The following is a 19,408-nucleotide window of genomic DNA, read 5'->3' as shown; positions in this document are numbered from 1 at the left end:
AGTTTTCGTTTCTGCTGTTTAGCCAGATGAAAGATTTAAATCACCTTTTTTTATCCATGAATTTCAAATGTGCTATCTGTCGCGTTTTGTTTCAGATCGATTGTAGTGTGATGCATGAACTGTTGCCAAATTTGAATATCTGTGCAACAACAAATTTAACAAAAAAAATGACATTTTGGCATTTTCAGGACAAACAAAACTGTGTGCAGAATGTATGTTTGCTCAATGGTGTCACAGCATTGAGTGGGTATAAGGGCACGTTCGTGGTGCAAAATATAAAAATAAAAAAGTTCAGTGACATAGCACGGCAATTAGCATTACTTGAAATCGCGAAGAGGGAAAGCAATCAAAGCTGAAACGCCTTTGTCAGTGCGTATCCATCAACCTTGCTCATCTTCCCGTTTCAATATATATGACAGCGCAATCCTATATCCTCGGCCCTTTTTTAATAAAATGTTTGATTCGGACAGCTGTGCTGATGTGGTAATCTCCAAAAATGAGTAATTTTCCACTGGGGGAGAATGGCGGCGTCAAATTTGGTTAGCATCAATCGCAGATGTGAAGCAGCAACGGGGAAAAAAAAAAAAAATTGGAAAACAACTTAGGCTTCTCAACTTTCCTGACTGTTTTCACAGATTGATTCGAACGTGGTATTATCGGTAGTACTCTCTGTACCAGTTGTGAAAGTTTTTACCAATATTGAAGTCAGGGGGAAAATTAGAAGCTGTCATAACTGTCCCTTTAAAATGACAATTATCTCATAAAGCTCTGCAGGCTCCCGTCAGCAAATCATATCCGTGTTGGAGGTTCCATTGTCGGAACAAACGGCCCCACCGAATTAATCTTTGCGTCGTGATGTGGGACAATGGCTGAACAGAAAATTGGAAAAGGGCTGAATTAAACCGGGGGAAAATTGAACACCGGGCAAGAATAATAACGCAATAATTTGATGGAATGGTTTCACGCGGGACATGTGGCTGAAGTGCAGAACTTTGGTTTAGTGCCTGCTTGATGAGATTTGTCTGTTTTCTGCAGTTTCTTTGCAGTAATGGAACGATTTATAAAAATCCAATCTAGGAATGTCATAAAGGGAAAGAATGTTGCAACCTGACGCCACTTTTTTTTTATCAGGTATCTCATCTCAATGAAGGTCAGTCATTGCAAACATGTTGGAAAGACATGAATCTGGGACTGAGAAACATTTCCAATTTTGTTAGGAAAAACTTTGAAAATGTTCTTGACTCTCCATGGACTTTGTACACAACCGCTGAAATGGCGTTTGGATACTACATTCTTTCCTCCTTAAGTTATCATACTTCGAAGCTTATGTCGATCAATTTTCTTGACCAAATGTTCTTTAGTTTTTTAAAGATTTTGAGTGAAGCAAGATTTCTTACAATCTTTACTGACATTTAGATCAAACTGTCACCCAAAAAGTCAAAAAAAAGATTAATGAAAGGAAAACTTTCTGTAATGAAAATTGTGTGTTAAGAAACATAATATACTGATTTTAAATAGTCAATTGACCACAAAACAAACAAACAACAACACATTCCCCTTTTTTGTCCTTTTTTTTCTCCATTCATCAATTTTCACCGCTTCCCGCATGGGGTCCTTTGCCTGTGATGACAGTAGGATGAAATATCTTCTTGGTTTTTTTTCCTTCAAATTTCATTACGTGTTTACTTAGTGAAGTCTGGATTTTATAAATTTAGACGAACGTGCCTGTCAATTTGATCCTGGATATTAAATGTCTAGTATTATATTCGTTCCAAATATGTTGGATGCACTTTTACTCTCTGTACACACATGGGGAATAATCTGAGAGTGAAGTAGCTACTGTAGTGTAAACTTAAATGTCAAGAAGATTGCGATGAAAGCAGACTACCTGCAAATAGTGCGTCATTATTTTCACATTCTGCAAAAAAAGAGAGAAAAATAACAATTTAATCATAACATTGACATCATTGAGATATATGGGTCTCCCTCGCCAGTACTCACTGTCAGTAGCTTTCCGACCCCTCGGGGCCACATGTTCCCTGGATCAACTCTTCAATAATAAGTGTGTCCTCATCTCCCCTCCTAAAGAACACCTGCCGAAATGAAGAAGAAGGGGAAAAAAGCCCAGAAAAAAATAGGGGAGACCTTAAAATCTGTAATGTAGTATTCAGAACTCCTCCGAAATAGTCGCGAGTGTTTAGAAATGTTGTTTGTGGGACCGTTTTAAGGAGACGGGGACTGGGCTATAATGGATAGAAAATGGTGGTGCTTGCCGGAGGGCTGGCGTATCCGTTACTGATTGAGCAAGCAGAAGAGGGTTTAAAAACTAGATTGGAAAGGTTGAAGGGGGGGGGGAGGGAGAGAAGATGGGTTATAGCGCAAGACTGGAGATAATGTTGGTCGGAGTGATGTGGCTCTAATGGAAAGATTGATCAGCGGTTCTCGATGTGCAACACATTGATTTTTGTCGTTGGCCTGTTGTCCGATGTCCGTTTTGAGCGTCTCAGCAGACGGGGTTGTTATGCGGCGTCTCCTCCTCCCTGAACTCTTGGGAGGTGATTTTGATTTCGTAACCAAGAAATTTGAAGACCTAATGATTTTTGGGGTTTGGTTCTCCTTTCCTGAGGTTGTTGATCTGTATGCAATCGTGATTCCTTCCTTTTTTCTTCTTTTTTTTTCTCCCTTCCTTAAAATTAATTGCATATCATTTGATTCCGGCAGCGGCACTAGGAGTTGAAATTGAATCCTTTGATTAATTTGTCCTGGCTTTCTTGGCTACAGGGACATTGTTGTCGTTGCTATCAAGTTTAAGGCAGGATACTGGGTCAGCGTCCTGTCATCTTCTGCAGTCTGCTCCCTGATATAGTACTTTTTAATAATCATTTTGATCTTTAAAAAAAAATTGCATCAAATGTTCAGTTGGAAATGAAATTCTCTTTGTACGTCACGTGTATAGTGGGGCTCCAGGTTAACACATTCAGAATTCACTAACATTTTCAGATAAAAGTACCAGTATTTGCCAAGTAGACCATTTACTTCTTAAGTGCTTGTCTCAATTCCTGATCGGGTCCTCCATATTCTGGAAAGTCTTATCCACAAAGTGCCGTTACAGATCGTGTTGATTCTTTCTCATGATTCATGGAGCAAATTGTTACGATAAGTACTTGTCACATTCTGTGTCCAATTTTACAATTACTTTGCAATTTACAGGCATGCAACTTTTCTTTAGATCTGTGAATTCCCTCACTTGTCACTTCACACTTCTTCCATTACCCCTAACCTTCCAAAAATCCTCCAAAATCCTCTTTGCAAAAATGGAGGATTTTGCAGGATTGAGGCTATACCGGTATGTCTCAAATGTGTGGCTGATTTTGGAGGATGCACTGTGTCAAGGTCTTGGGCCGGACCTTGTGTTTATGCGGGATGTCACTGGCTCTGCCTCAACATATTAACAGTGATTGCTGGAGGATTTTGCAGGATTGAGGCAGTGGTTAGCCCTCCAAGGACCACATTCAAGAAATAACGGAGGATTTTGCAAGATTGAGGCTGTATGCAAAATGGAGGCAATTGGAGGATTTTGCAAGATTGAGGTTGCATCATAGCAAAAATGCCTAGGGAGTTAGGGTCAAAAATTGAAAAAAAAAAACTATATAAAGTCTTGTAAAGTCCAACTTGCCTCTTTTATTTGTTACTTCCCAATTGCATAACTGCAAATTTAGACAGGTACTGAGGAAGGCCTAACAAGTAACATAGAGTATAGACCTCCGCTTTTTATACTTTTTGCATCCTTTCTTTTAAGAGAACTTTTTCTGGGGAAAAAAAGCCTTACGGGTGAAGTGCCCGAATCTCAAAAATCAAACATCAATTGCCAATCCCCCCCCCCCTTCCCCAGGAAACTACCCCCACCGGCGGAGCTAAATCTTCCCCCGTCCCTTGTGGGTATCCCGTCCTCTCCAGTTTCACTCACCTGGTGTGCTTTCCTCTTCTCTCAAGATAACCATCGATGGATTTCCTAGACATCTTCCATTAGGACAGGACGTTTCCTGCATGAGTGTGTGTGTGTGTTTGTGATATTATATCAGCCCCATCTCCGCTCCCCTCTGACTCATGGTGGAATATTTATGATTGCCAGCAAAGATTTGCTTCCAAAATGAAGATGTTTTTGGATATATATCAGAACAAGGGACTGTTCGTGGTTTTCATTTGTGGTTGCTCTTCGGAGCAATAAGTGCTTAACCGAAACGGCAGGTCTAAATTGACGTAGGGTTCATGAAGTCACGTTTGAGTTAAATTTCATCAGAAGTCAATGCCGTATTACATCAACTCGCAACTGACATCTCGGAATGGCTTTAGCTTTGCATGATTAAACATAAAATTTATTTTGAAAGTCTGAATTGTTTTGAAGTCTGTGTTGAACCTACAGAACTAAAGTGAAGTGATTTGAAAATACGCGTAGTTCATGTCAAACTGTCACAAAGCTGATTTGAGAAAGTTGTGTGAATCATATGGGCTCCGTGCACGGACAGTAGGTGGCGCTTTCCGACTACTTTCGAGAGCCCAGCGGACGGGACTCATCGAGTACGCGTACTGATTTACGCGCATATGGTGCAAAGTACGCATGACTACTTATATACTGAATAGCATCTTTGTGTTTAAGCGCCAGGCGTTGTCTGCAATGCATTTGAATGTCTCTCCCAGTGGTCTCCCCCAACTCTCCCTTTTGTAACCCTTGAGGGGGTACTTGTGCACGGAGCCATGTACTATATGTACATGTACCTATTTTTCAACGTTTACACCTGTCTGTCGTTGTGTGCACCACCCAAATAAGACATTTGCGAGTGACCTATACCCTTATGGATTTAAATTTGAAAAATGTCTAGTACACTGACTTGCTCAGAATGCTTGGCACATTTTAACTTCGAATTCTCCAGACCAAAGACACTGTTGCTAATCACATGATTCGGGGCAAGCTCTTGCATAGTTATGTAAGAGACGCTCAGCACCAATACATTGTTCACAATGAGTGAGAATGGCACAAAGACACCAGACCATGCCTGAGCTGGGGTTTGCTAGCGTAAGGCTTGCCCCGAGTCACGTGATATAGTAACAGTCACGTTGGTCGGGAAAGCATTGGATTAAGTCAGCGTTCCAAATTTTATTCAAATTTAACTCGCAACTGGCTTATCGCTTTGTGCTGGTTGGCTGCATTAAGCAGTATTTGCCTGCAAAAAAATAGTACACAATCAAACTACTGGGTACTCAATTTGTTTGCTTTGGCAACACTTCACCTGTGTTTACACATAATCTTTATTATGTCTTGTTCCCTGTCTCCCCTTACAGGTCATCCAAGCATGGGAGGCCCAATGCCAAGAATGAACCACCCTCGGATGCCAATGCAACCAGTAAGTGAGCACTCCAGCATGATAATAAAGTCACATGTTTAGATATTAGAACGCATACAATTATTTTCTTCATATTTATGGGAAACTTTTGAAGTGAAGAAACAAATCTAATTCTGTTTCGGATGGAGATAAAAATATCTCCTGAATACAGATGTCTTCTCAACCTTACCAGCGTTATCCTCTGTACTTAACTGTTGGTGTTGCATGATTTTATGGATTAAGAACTGTGCACACCAGCCATAGATTACCCTTATGTTCAAAGTCTCAAGAATATTTTGAGCCAAAAACTCCTAAGGAGTTGGGGCTAAAATCCAACTTTGTCTTGCACATATCAACTTGAAGCAACAGCATCTGAACAAGTTTCTCTCTCCCAAACGTTTGTACTGTTTGGTGTGGAAAGTTTTTTTGAAGAGTTTTTGGTGCAGTCAAAATTTGTAATTCATGAAATCAGTCACAATGCGTATGCACCCTGTAGTGATCTTTGATACAGCAATCAATATTGGTGCGTATTTCAATATCTTGTCAAAGACAGTAAAATAATGCATTGTTTTCACTTTTTTCTCTCTCTAGAACGGTTCCTTCTCCCCACAGAACTACGGCGGTGGTATGAGACCGCCTCCTGGCTCAATGCCAGGGGGAATGCCGTTACCCATGTAAGTAGGTCTGGACTGTCACACCTAGCAAAAGCTTTCAACCTTCTGTGGACACAGTGGACAAGTTCATTCCTTTTTTTTTCATTTCATTTCATTTATTAATTTCACAGGTAAAAATTCAAGTACAGACAATAAGAACAGTAAAGAAAACAAAAACATGCACATACAGTTAGGAGAGAGAACAAGGAAAAAAAAAACCCCAAAAAACAAAAACAAACAAACAAACAAACAAACTAGGAGCCTTGTCTAAGGCTGTCTTATAGCACCAGGTGTGTCAGCATGCCCATGCCTGGCAATGCGGTGCGAACACCGCATTGCTGTCCTTACATCGTCCACCAAGCTGACAGACTATGCAGACAAACCGTTTACTGTCCATACACAGGCCAGCGGCGTAGCCTAGAGGTTCTCATGCTAGGGGGGCAAGTGGGGGGGGGGGGGGGGGGAGAGGGGGCGCTACATGTTACTGTTGGGGTGGGGGCACCTAATTTCATCCGTGATGAAAGGTAGACATGTTCTTTCCCCGTACACCCTGCCACCGTAAAATTGAAAAGTCTGTAGGGGGGGGGGGGGGGGGGGGGGCGCTACATGTTACTGTTGGGGTGGGGGCACCTAATTTCATCCGTGATGAAAGGTAGACATGTTCTTTCCCCGTACACCCTGCCACCGTAAAATTAAAAAGTCGGTAGGGGTGGGGGGGGGGGGGGGGTGTCACCATCTTTCCATGGGGGCACTGTTCAAAACTGACATCATGGTCATTGTCAGTCGATAGGTGGCACTATTAGCTTTCCACAGGACATTAAATAAACAGCAAATCGTAAAAAAACAACAAATATATTTGGTCCCCCCCCACAAAAAGTTGTGAAAATAAAGGCAATATCTGTTCAACCCACTTATCTGGTAACTTACAGGGGTGGGGGGGGGGTGGGGGTTTGAGGTTTTTTTGTTGGGGGGGGGGGGAGGGGGCATACAACGTTTACCATATAGTGTTGGAATTTTCAGGAGTGAGGAAGGTTCCTAGTAAATCACCCGGGGGGGGGGGGGGGTAGGGTTAATGTGCTTCAAGATTGTTCTTATCTTGGTAAATATTGACAATTGTTTTTTCTTTTTTTAATGACCCCACAAGTCAACTTGTGAAGAAGATTTGCAAGGCTTCTCATATGGTGTTTATTGAAGGAGTGAATTGTGGCCATTCTATTGCTATTTCTGACAATTTCTATTTTGTTCTTGTTTGTGTTCAGGCCCGGAGGAAGACCATGGAATCCCAACACATCAACGGTATGACATGGCAGATTGGATTTTGAAATACTTTTGATTTACAGCCAATGGTTTTCCTATTCTGAATAAGCTATTTTTTTTCTATTTCAGACAATCCTTAATTCTGTTTCAGTCAATCCTTATTTCTGTTTAAGCCTTGATTAAAGTGAACGAATCCTTGTCCAAAATGGCTGTGAAGATTTTTCTCCCAAAAGATTGCTAAAGAATTGAAGCAAAGCGCAGATTGCATTTCTTATGATGTACGTAATTCGTCACAGTTTTTCACGAAGAGACAAAAAGTGTACTAACAAATAGGAAACTTGTCTCTTCATGAGAACTGTGGCGATAATAGGTATGTTGAACGCATTTCTTTAATTCTCTTTAGCATCCAATTTGTAAGTGAATGGTAGGATCCATTAAAACCGAAATTGTTCGGCTTTTTTTTTTAAGAAGTGGAAAACCATTGGGCCTACTTTCACATTCCTTCAACCTGAAATATATAGAATATCCCATATCAAAACTTCAAGCTTTCATCTACCATGAAAAGGGAATTTCTTTTGTATTCCTTTCACATTATGATCCAGCAGTGAGCTTAGAATTCCTCATACAATTATTAGCCAAATTGTTATTTTTGAATTAGATTTTTATAAAGGTACATATAAATGTTGAAGGGTCCTTTTAATAAGCTGTTCAACCAATATTTTAAACTTGAAAGGAACATAAATTTAGGTAATGCGACTTCCGAGTGTGTTTATCATAAAATTAGCGTCCATCTACAAATTACTTTATAAATACCCCCATGGTCCGAGCCACTTTCTTTATAAAGGTGTATTTGAAACCGGAAGAACTGAAAAATTAAAACATTTTACGGAACTGTGTTTTTGATGTAGATAAACTATTCCCGAGCCTCTCCAGGTGGTTTTGTTGTAAGTAATTTCCGTTATCCCAAAACACACAAAACAAGACATTTGAATGAAAAATCTGTGTGATTGTGGTCCCCAGTGGTTTGAGGTTTGGTTGTGACGTTGCTTTAATCATAGACAGTCGTTGACTAGATAACTTTTAAAATGTATATTATTAAGCGCTCGTTACTATTTATGTGTTTTGCATGATCTGATAAAAAAAGTTCATCGGAAAAACTGTACGGTAGTCTGTTTAAGGGCCTGTCACATTATATGCGATCTCATAGGAGACCTTACGGCGACCAGAAATACTTCATAAATTTAGCAATCGCAGCGAGGACGCAAGAAAATGACAACTTTCTGTCTCAAAGAAGCTCAAGCTATGCTCATACTGTGCTCTTCCCACGCTTACGATGCGCTCAACTCGCTCTCTATGCGCCCCTGTCAAGCTCAATTACTCGATCTAGTCGCTGCCACTGCGCTGTCACTGTGCTCACACTACGCTCTGTTCGCTGTTGATACGTCCTAGTAGCTCGCGTCGCGCTCTCTATTCGACCAGAATACGCTCATGTGACGTCACTTGCGCTGTATAAATATCACGACAAAACGGTCAATACACAGTCCAGTTTCAAAATTATTCTACAAGTTCATCGCAGTCGAGTTACTTTCTCATGAAGACTACGTCGACTGCCTTGCGCCTAAGCTGCCTCAATGCCATTTCAATGTCGCACGATTCACGCTTGCACAGCACCCGAGTTGCGTCATTACGGCGCCCTGGCCAGAGCGCAGAGGTGTTGCGATTGTTTTGAGTATGTTCAAAGACCTTGGCGCTCATCGGAGACCATTAAGACCCTCTGGCGCCCATCTGGCAACCTATGTAGTTGTCGCTGCGATCTAGTAGTTGTTTTTGCGCCCCAGCTACTTTTCAAGGACGCAGTGAGAGCGCATATAAGATCGCAGACAGTGTGACAGGGCCTTTAGTTGCTATGAAAATGTATATTAGTACGGCAGATAGGTGATGGGATTGTGCCTTTGATGATACAAGCATGGAATTTGGCACACAGTCAGTATGTCATGAGAAAGATATTTGGCTGTAGGGCCATCGCAGATTTGTCCTTTGAACAATTATAAAAAGAGTAACAAGCAATGGCAGCCATTTTGCAATTTTGAAAGTTGCTTGTTGTTCTACCTATATTTTTTTCAAAGGACAAATCTGTGATGGCCCTATAGACAAATATCTGTCTTAAGACATACTCTGACTGTGTGCCAAATGCCATGCTGTTATCATCAAAGTGAACCATTCCCCAAATGTTTCCCCTATCTGGCCCACTACAGTGGAATGCCGCTATACCGAACACCGCTATACCGAACATTCGGCTATACCGAACATCATCCTAGGCTCAGGGTTTTAATGTGCAAAACGTACTGAACATCGTTGTTGAAAAAAGTCAACAGATTAACAAAAAAAACCTACCGGTTGTACATGTATTTAACACTGTTTGGGCTACTTTGAATTCCCGAACATCAAACCACCCATGGTTACTTCCTGTTTGAATGTTGAAGAGCAATAGATGGCTATTATTTCCCCAAGGAATAAAAGGGAAAACCACCCGTTGCTAAAGTTTTGTGACAACTCCTCGTGCGGCGGCGGAATGTGAGAAATGCCAGTTCAGTGACTTCACTATTGGTCAAAAGAGGGTACCAGCGTTTCAAAATCGCTATACCGAACGATCGTTATTACGAACACTTTCTGTGGATCCCACGATGTTCGTTATAGCGGCGTTCCACTGTGTATAATTCACCTAGACCACCATTTCATTAAGTGTCCTCGTTGTAATCAGTTTACATGTACAGGTGGTGCTTGACTTTGAAATTTTCGTTCTGCAGCGGGGCAGCATATCTTTGTAGTATCCACACACCAAACATTTCAATTTGAATGTAGCACTTTAGTTATGTAGATTTTCTGTGTATGATTCAGTGTGCAGTGTTCACATACATCACGTTATGATTTGGTGTTTCTCAAAGTTTCAACCCTGTTAGCATGATTGTTAGACTTCATTCCACCCCCCCCCCCCCCCACATCAATTTTCCCGATTCCTCAAGAAAACAAATCTGATTATTTGAAAATCCAGTTAGCAATCTCACTGTACTTTAAACAAAGGGAAATAATGTAGTATCCAGACGCCACTTGTTCGGTTGATGTGATTAAAGATGAGATTATTATTCAGTTCTTGGTCGTGGAAGCTCATATAGAGAGCTGGACAGTGTGGCTACATATTCTCCAACAAGTTTGGAGTTCGCAGACCTAATATAACTCATACAAATCCAGTGACAAAATAACAAAATTTCCCAGAAAAAGATAGGCCATTGCGACCGTTGTTCCAAGGCATTCGACCAGCACCAACATGATTTGCATATTGTAGCCTAGCCACGTGAGGTCGCTATGCATGCTTCGTACAGTATGTATTGATCATTGGACACTATCTTTGAACGCCTTGCCAAGGCTATTTTATCCTTTCTTTGGTATCCTGTATTGGATTTGGGGAGATTTGGGGGTAATTGGAACTCGTTCCACAAGTTATTTCATAAAATGTTGTAGATTATTACAGTTGATGATCGATCTGGGGAAGAAAAAGGAATATCAGATAAGAACCGACAAGCATAGACATACAATATACAAAAGGATTTGACTTAGTAATTGAATGAAGTGTGCAAGTGTGTATCCCCAAGACACGTAATTATTTTGATACGTAAAAGTTCTTCAAAAGTTTGTCACCTTTTAAGTTTGGTGTTACTTATTCGTACATGTACTTCTCGTTTTACGCTATATACCTTTATGTAAACTTTTTTCACAATTTTATGTATCAGCCAATTTCATTGATTTTTAAAACGTAATTTCTCAAGTAGTGTTCCTCTTAATTACATGTAAGCTGTGAATGTGGTGTCGTGTATTTATTGTCAGCACTATTTTTTTTAACTTCTCACCATTCATTTTCCCTTCTTAAATGGCAATTGCTGAAAGATAGTTTCAGTGGCTGATACTTCCACAGATAACCACAAGAAGCATGATTCACAAAAATCCAGCCATTTGGTCCAAAAAAAAAAGGAAAAAAAAATTCATTTTCGCCGCCATAGTGGCATGTCACTAGAGCTGAAATGTCAAGGAACTTCCTTAAACTGTTCTTGCATGTTGACGTGATAAGCTCCATTGAATGTTACTTGAACCACCAAATACTCAACGATTGACGATAAAATGTTCACCATTCAGTTTCAAAATTAAGGTGGAAACCATAGGCTGCTTGGCAGCTTTTTTGACCGCACACTATCCAAGACAAAATGCTGCAAGTTATTTTTTGCTTTGTGAAGCTAAACGACTAAACTCAGACACATAACGGGAGTTTAGTTTCGATAAGTGGGCACGTTCATTTCAACATTACATGTACAGGTTGGGACCAGTCGCTACTATACACACTCTCTAAATCCCAAAGAGTGAAACCAGGGACTAGACATTTTAGAGTGAAAATTGCTCTCATTTCAGATTGAAATAGTCTGAAAAAAGAATAACTTCAGTAGAAGCTCGAGTTAAAACCCGATCTTTACGATAGAATGAATTTCACTCTAAAACGTCTAGACCCTAGTTTCCAACTGTGGGAGTGAATTTTCACTCGAATGGAGTGAATATTCACTCTGTGGAGTTTAGAGAGAAGTGTCTTAGACCTGTGAATACGTAACATGGATCACAACGAATTGATCCATTATTTACTGACTGTTTTTCATTTCCTCGCACAGGGTCCGCCAGGGAGCGGTGGTCCACCTGGTACGCCCATTATGCCAAGTCCACAAGGTAAGTTTCCAAGCTCCTATTTTCTTCAGGGAGAAAACTAGTCAATAACTTGTGAGAAACTAGTCACAAAAACTACCACGACCAAATGAAATGGCCCGATCAATAGTGAAACATCACATGCATGTGCCTCAGTGTGCACTTTTATTGCAAAATCTGGCTGAGCGCATCCGTTTTTGCAAGGAAAATGGTCAGAAAATGTCTGATGTCTGACCACTACTTCACCCTCTGGTTGGCTTACGTTAGAAAATGCTGTTTGCGTAAAACAATCATGGCACCTTTATCATTTTTGTGCTGCAGAAATCCGTCTTAAGATGTCACTATTCATATTTTCGAGGAATGCTTTGATGCAGAAGTGTTCTGCTTTCCACTCAACTTGCACTTGAGAATTCTTACAAAATTCTGGAAGTTAACCAGTTCGCGCCGGAGGCCGTGTAAACACGCAAAAGTTTTTGCGGTATTCGGAATGGATGACATAAACCCGCAGGGAGCGAGGCCGGACATATCTGTCACCGACCCGCTCGCAGCGAGCGAGGCCGAAAATATGAGTGTGCTGCCTGACTGAGGGTGATGGCTTCAACCCGCCTGGCTTGAGGTCGACGAGTGAAAAGTAATCCCGCGCCTCGTTCCGTTCTTGTCAAAATAATCCCGACGTGAACTGGTTAAAACTACTTGACAAGAGGCCACTTGTCGGTGGGACTGAATCCAAACTTGGCTAGATTATATCCCGTTTTGCAGGATTGAGTTATTCTGTGGTCTGTTTTGTCTGTTTGATAGCTTGGAAGTTGAGCAATAGAGCAAATTAAACCAAACTGGAATAGTCTGCAATTCTCAGTTAACCTGTTCCGAAACTCTGCCGCTTTTGTACTCATTCTGAGGTTAACCACATCATGTGTTGTCTCTTACGTGTACTTCAGTGATGTCTTACTGACACCTTGCCATGTTTTAGTAACTTGTGTCAAACAGAAAGCTAGCACTGCATTTTCTGCTGGCATGATTCATTTGCTCTGCAAATTCCACTAAGCTATTGTTATCGTGGTGTAATCTCTATGGGCTCCGTGCACAAGTACCCCCTCAATGGTTAGAAAAGGGAGAGTTGGGGGAGACCACTGGGAGCATTCATTGCTGGCGGCGCCTGATGCGAACACGAAGTAGATCTGGGCTTGGGTACATTCAGAATAAATCGAGTCGTGCTAGAAATCTCTCATGTGCACACAAACCTTGCTTGGACTATAGCTTGATTAGCAGCAGATAGGTCTGCATTTTCTCGCAAAGCAAGCTGCACAATTAATTTGTTACTAAAAATGTGTAAGATTTGAGGCTTTGCATGGTGGAGATACTAATGAATGAAAGGTTTGAAGAAACACCAAGCTTTCTCAAGGCTCCCAGCTACTTGGCATCAAGATGCAACCTCACACTTCATCAAGTACGCATTTGGTACTTATGTGTTTACTTTCATAGAGTTTAGGCACTCTCCTTTAAGACGGTCAGAATATACTGACCGGAACGTCAAGTTCTTTTAGCTTGAGAAATTATTCCCACGTGGTGTTTCCGCAAATCTTTCATTCATTACTAAAAAAAAGTATCGCGTATTATTTGTTTGTGTCAACTTGCATAATCTAATAGTTAATAATTGTCATTGTTTTGTGTTGTGTAACTGCTCTACCTTTGCATCATTAACTAACTGCTTTTTTTGCCTAATCAACTGATTGCATGTTGCTTTGTACACGATAGGTGATACTTTCTCTAAAACTGATATTGTACTTTGCAAAAAGTTATTTATTAATCCTGATTATGTAGATATGTTTCCCCAAGATTTTTATGTCAGTGTTATTTTGGATTTTTTTTTCACCAGAAAACTTACAAAATGTAAAAGGAATAAAACTAGTTTCTTTTTTTTAATAATTATCCTTGAGATGTTTTGTGTCTTGCATTTTCAGGACTTATATTTTTCATTCAAGGGAAAAGGGGTTTTAATTAAATAATTATACTTAGCTCTTTCTATATTTTGGGACCACATTGATAAACTGCCTTTGAAAAGTTTTTTTTTAAATAGTTTTCATTAGTAGAGAATAGAGTGACATGTAAAGAAAAGCTATTTAATTTATTTTTGAGGTGAAAATAGTTATTATACCCACGAAACAGAGACCCCCAATTTGAAGTCAGAAATATGGTTTTTTTAGTCAAATGAAAGAACAAGGAATTTATTCTGGACAAACTTGGACTTTTCAAATGTAAAGAAGTTTTGAAGACTTTCTGAATCCAGTAAACCTTGAGCACCTTGTGACAGTCTGTACATAGTAACAAAAAGCTTCAGCTGACTGCCAGCTTCTAACAAACATTTGCAAAATTATGATTTCTTCTTCCAAATCATCCGACGCCCGATGCTTTTTTTTTTTTTACAACTCAACAGCAACAATAACAAACCTCATGCCAATGCCTTGTGTATTTTTGTTTTTCAAAACCATTGCTTCCGCAAAGGGCACACTTGTATGTGTTTTTCACCCTCCAGTGTCCGCCACGATTTCACTCAACACTTTGTCCCCAAAAAAGTGTCTGTCTGACTGTTTTTAAAATAACTACAGAACCACGAGGTCAATTTTGAAAAAGTTTGGTTGTGCAGATACTCCTAAGCCTTGGCCTCAACCCCTATGAGTTTCATTTAATTTCAGTCACGCATCGCAGCACAATTGTCAGTTGCGCACAACAATATTTTCAGACAATGTGACCAAGTTCCTTGCCTTAATCAATTTCAGTGCTGCGTTATGTAAGCTGTGTAAAATTCTGCATGTTGAGAGGAAAAAAGGCTGATTTGGTTTGGGATTGGAATCATTTGCCCTTGAGCATTAAACTGAGGTCTTGCCATGATGACTGGTAGCCAGGTAAATGATTCCAATCCCAACTGCAGCCCTTTTCACAACATGAAGGATTTTACACCACAGTACTGAAATTGAACAAGGCAAGGAACTTGGTCACAGTGTCCAAAAATGTCGTCGTGATCAATTGATAATTGTGTAGTGATGCGTGACTGAAATTAAATGAGACTCGTAGGGGTTGAGGCCAAGGCTTAGGAGTATCTGCACAACCAAACATTTTCAAAATTGACCTCAGGGTTTTGCAGTTATTTAAAAAATAGTCGGATGGACACTTTTTGGGACATACTGTATTGGCAAAGTGATTTGTCACTGCAAGTTACAAGTCTTAAGCTAATTTAAAAAAGAAAAAGAAAAAAAGATTAGCAAAACAAAGTTTTGCCAGTACCCAACAAACGTGCAACAAGATGTTCAAGAGAGCCAGTGCAAATAATTCTGGAGAAGACTTGGAAAAATGGCTCTGAAAAATAAATTTAAAACAAAAAATCACACACTTTGTATATTGAGACAAATTGATTGGGAAGTGTTCCTTCTTTTAAATTAGCAAAATTTTGAAGACGTATTTTTATAATTATTTTTCATGCATATCAGACTGATTTGTGTGTTAATCTTCCTCGTAAAATTCAGAACAAGTTGAACAAAAATATTTCATACTGATCTCATCAAACTTAAAATAAGCGATTAACGTGGGTCCAATATCACTAACATAAACGTATTATCCATCGGAATATTCTTTGATTCAAATCCACACTCAGACTAATCTCAAAACAGTGAGTCGCTGTTTAACTGTGGTTGGGGGCATACTTACATTAAGGAATTGTTTTAAGCACAAAAACATGAAACACATTAATATTCGTCAATCCTGTTCATTTGAAACCAAAAAAATGAATTGGTATTCTCATTTACTAAAAGCAAATTTGCCAAAAACAAATGCAGTCCATACCAAAACTAACCAGTTTGTTATAAAGAATAATCCAAATACTAACAATTTATATGAGACTCCCCCCCCCCCCAAAAAAAATACAAACACAACAAAACGGTCCACCTCTTAAGGCCGAATTAACTAAGTTTGCCAGTTTACCAAAAATGCTGTCAGTAACTTGTGGTTCATAGCTGTCATGACATTGGGAAAATTCTCACTAAAACATTCCAGATGTCATGCGAAAATGAAACAGAAAACAGCTCCCACATCTTTCTACATAATAATGAAGGTGTATGGCACTTTTGGATGGAACATATACCAGGGGTGTGAAATCTCAGCTTTAAAGCTGATTTCAGCTTTTTTTGCTTTGGATTTCAGCTTTTTCCCTCACTTGCTGTGTACAAAAGTATAGGAGATTTCTAAATTTCAGCATTTTTACACCTTTTTCCAGCTGTTTTCAGCTATTTTTATCAGTGGTCACTTACACCCTTGATATACTATAAGAAAAAACTTACAAGTGCACTCTTAAAGTACTGTGAGCACATGTTGAGCTGTAAAGTAAAAATAAAGTCTGTCACAAGCCAATGTGAACCATCAGGCTGGCGTTTATCTCCGGGTTCAGTATATTTCTACTCCCCCAGGACGGGATGCTAGTCCATGGCAGGTTACTCCCCAGCTAATGCCGGTACCCATTAATACTCCTGGGTGGAGAGAGGCAAGTGGGAGTGCTGTGGCTTGCCTAAGGACACAACATGTGGCCAGCAGCTGGATTCGAACCCCTTACCCTCTGATCACGAGTCACAAACCGTAACAACTGGGCCACACTCCCCCACATTTTGAGCTGTACTTATACGAAAACTTCAAACTGATGGCACCTACCAGATACACACCATCTGATCCAAAATCAGTCAAAAGAGGGCATAAGACACATATCAAACACGCACATAAGATAAGGCATTGAGAAACACAGATTTGATACCTGGCTGTTTTTGTACGCAGGCAATCCACAAGCTATGTCCTCCGACAGACGTATGTCACAGGGTAGCTCAAGAAGAGGTGATCACAAAATATTCCCATATTTATGACTTCAAATTGTACACAATTTTTTTTTTCATTAGGTCGGAAGGGTTTATTTTTTGTGTGAGTGATGTTTTAGTCCATCTGAAACCCATTTGTACTGTAGGATTTTTGTTGTAGGCTGTTAGGATATACATTAACTAGGATGATTGTCACTTTTTCATTAATTTTGCATTTTAGCTCAGAGTTTGATTCTCAGATGTTAAGATTTGTGTAGAATCTGTGATGAATTGGTTTTTCCAGATTTAGCTTAGGATGTAGGGTGCATGTATTTAACAGCGGAGTTGGCATTGAGGCATTCTAACTTTTCTTAGGTAAATTAGCAAGTCAGGTCGCAAGACATAGGGGCTGAAGAATGACACGCTGTCACATTTTATTGGAATGGCTTGTCTATTTTCGACTTTAGACTAGAAATTTTGTGATGGACTTGCAAAGAATTGAGCCCAACTCGTGATTGTAGTCCCCAATATGTAACCTTGTCTATTTTTTTCCATTTTCAGAATTGTTTATATTCTTTGTGTTTTTTTTTATTGGAATACTTTGGCAGTTGACCAGTTAAGCTCCAGAGAGGCTTTACATTTTTTTAAACTGTTGATTTTTTTGGTATCTTTGTTATTCAGATTCAACCAACTCGGGTGACAACATGTACACAATGATGAAACCAGTACCAGGTGGCAACATGGGACCAGGGGTAAGTATTTATAGACCAAAATGTCTATGACATCATCATCTATTTTTAACATCAAATTGAATGGTAGTGCATTGAACGTTATGTAATAACATTTACAAGATGGAATTGGCTTTGGGGTGATATAAATCAATATTAGGTTTTGCCCTTCACCGACGTATAAACACTGTATACTCAGTGTGTTACCTCCCGAGTGAAAGTTGGAAAAAATCACTTGGGTGGGACTGGAACCCACGACCTCTTGCGTTCTAGCGCTGATGTCTTTCCACTCGACCATCGAGCTTGCGGGATCGGTTGGCTGGTTGACTTTCCACTCGGTGGTCGAGTGGTAAGGCGTCTGCACTCTGCACAAGATTATTTAAAACGTTGCGCAGCTATGCCAAGTTTTGTGAAATCGATCGTAACTTGAATGCGCAGCTGCGCAATAAATTTGTGGCGTAAGTCCTATGCATGGCGAAAGTTACGCACTGTTTCGTGAGATCGGCTGCTGCAATGCATAAGGCCAATAGGTGTTTGATCGCAGGCCCACGGGTATTTACTGATAACAATTTTGACATCGAAGAAAAAAATGCATAAACTTAGAAATAAGAAATGACATTGGGAAACGGATTAGACAAAAACATGTTTATAGTGTAGCAATCTAAATATTGCATTTACCAAATTAAACACCCGCCATGCAAGAGAAAACTACATGAACCATCTCAAAGCCTTATAAAACAATTCCCACGGCACAATGGCCATCAAAAATGCTGATTACAGCTATAGTTAATTTTGAAAGCCATCATGCTTTCATTTTAATTGGCAATTAAAATTGTACTTCCCGGAACCTCAATAATTAAACCTCATGGACTTTAATTTGAAGTTTTCCACTTCAATTAAAGCGAGCCTCATCCACGCGTTGGTTTTTTGTAATTGGCAATTACAAAACTTCATTCTCTTGGATTTTTGATAATAATCCCTCGGTTTGACAAGAGCTTAATTTGTCCTGAGCCCCTGCAGCATTTATTATAGACTTTTGATTAGAATGTCCTTGAGGGCCAAAGCAACATATATTACATCTACAGGATGTAAATGTTCATCCTTGACTGTCAACGGGTTATAGCTCTTTGAAGTGCCACTTCGGTTTGAACTGTAGATCCTTTAGCACTGCAGCTATCTTGGATGTGTGTTCTGTTGTTGTGCAGGGAGATGCATGAGGACCTGTTGCGCATTCATTGTTACTGAATGAAGATAAACACAAAACCTTCAAGGTGGCGGCTGAATATTTACCGACGATGGGTCATTTGAGAGACATTCCCATAGACTTGTACACACATTTTTTTTCTCCAACTTTAATGACCCCTTACCCCAATTTTACCTTATCCTACCCCCACAAATATTGGTATTTTTTACTAATAAGCCATTTGTGAGTTCAATTTGAATAAAATCTGGAAAGCTGACTTAATCCAGTGCTTTGCACGTTTTAACTTGCATTCTCCCGACCAAAGAGACTGTTACTATATCACGTGATTCGGGGCAAGCCTTACGCTAGCAACCCCTAGCTGAGGCATGGTCTGGTGTCTTTCTGCCAATCTCACCCATTGTGAGCAATGTATTGGTGCTGAACGTCTCTTACGTAATGCAAGAGCTTGCCCCGAATCATGGGATTAGCAACAGTGTCTTTGGTCTGGAGAATTCAAAGTTAAAATGTGCCAAGCATTCTGAGCAAGTCAGTGTACCAGATGTTTTTCAAATGTAAATCCCAAAGGGTATAGGTTACTTGCAAATGGCTTATTGGACCACAAGCAATTGATCTA

General features: G+C 39.9%; 1 protein-coding gene across 1 annotated transcript in view; it reads left to right on the top strand.

The window, feature by feature from the left end:
* Positions 1-19,408, top strand: part of LOC119736624 (single-stranded DNA-binding protein 3-like) — a 32,959-nt gene that overhangs the window by 6,375 nt on the left and 7,176 nt on the right. The window contains exons 2-8 of the mRNA XM_038210637.1: positions 5,341-5,402; positions 5,973-6,055; positions 7,294-7,330; positions 8,200-8,235; positions 12,001-12,055; positions 16,847-16,903; positions 17,545-17,615. Of these exons, the coding sequence (XP_038066565.1) occupies positions 5,341-5,402; positions 5,973-6,055; positions 7,294-7,330; positions 8,200-8,235; positions 12,001-12,055; positions 16,847-16,903; positions 17,545-17,615 (401 nt within the window). The remainder of the gene's footprint in view (positions 1-5,340; positions 5,403-5,972; positions 6,056-7,293; positions 7,331-8,199; positions 8,236-12,000; positions 12,056-16,846; positions 16,904-17,544; positions 17,616-19,408) is intronic.

The sequence above is a fragment of the Patiria miniata genome, unplaced genomic scaffold (genome assembly GCF_015706575.1).
Source record: "Patiria miniata isolate m_02_andy unplaced genomic scaffold, ASM1570657v1 HiC_scaffold_3, whole genome shotgun sequence".
NCBI lineage: Eukaryota > Metazoa > Echinodermata > Asteroidea > Valvatida > Asterinidae > Patiria > Patiria miniata.
This window is presented reverse-complemented; position numbering and strand designations above follow the sequence as displayed.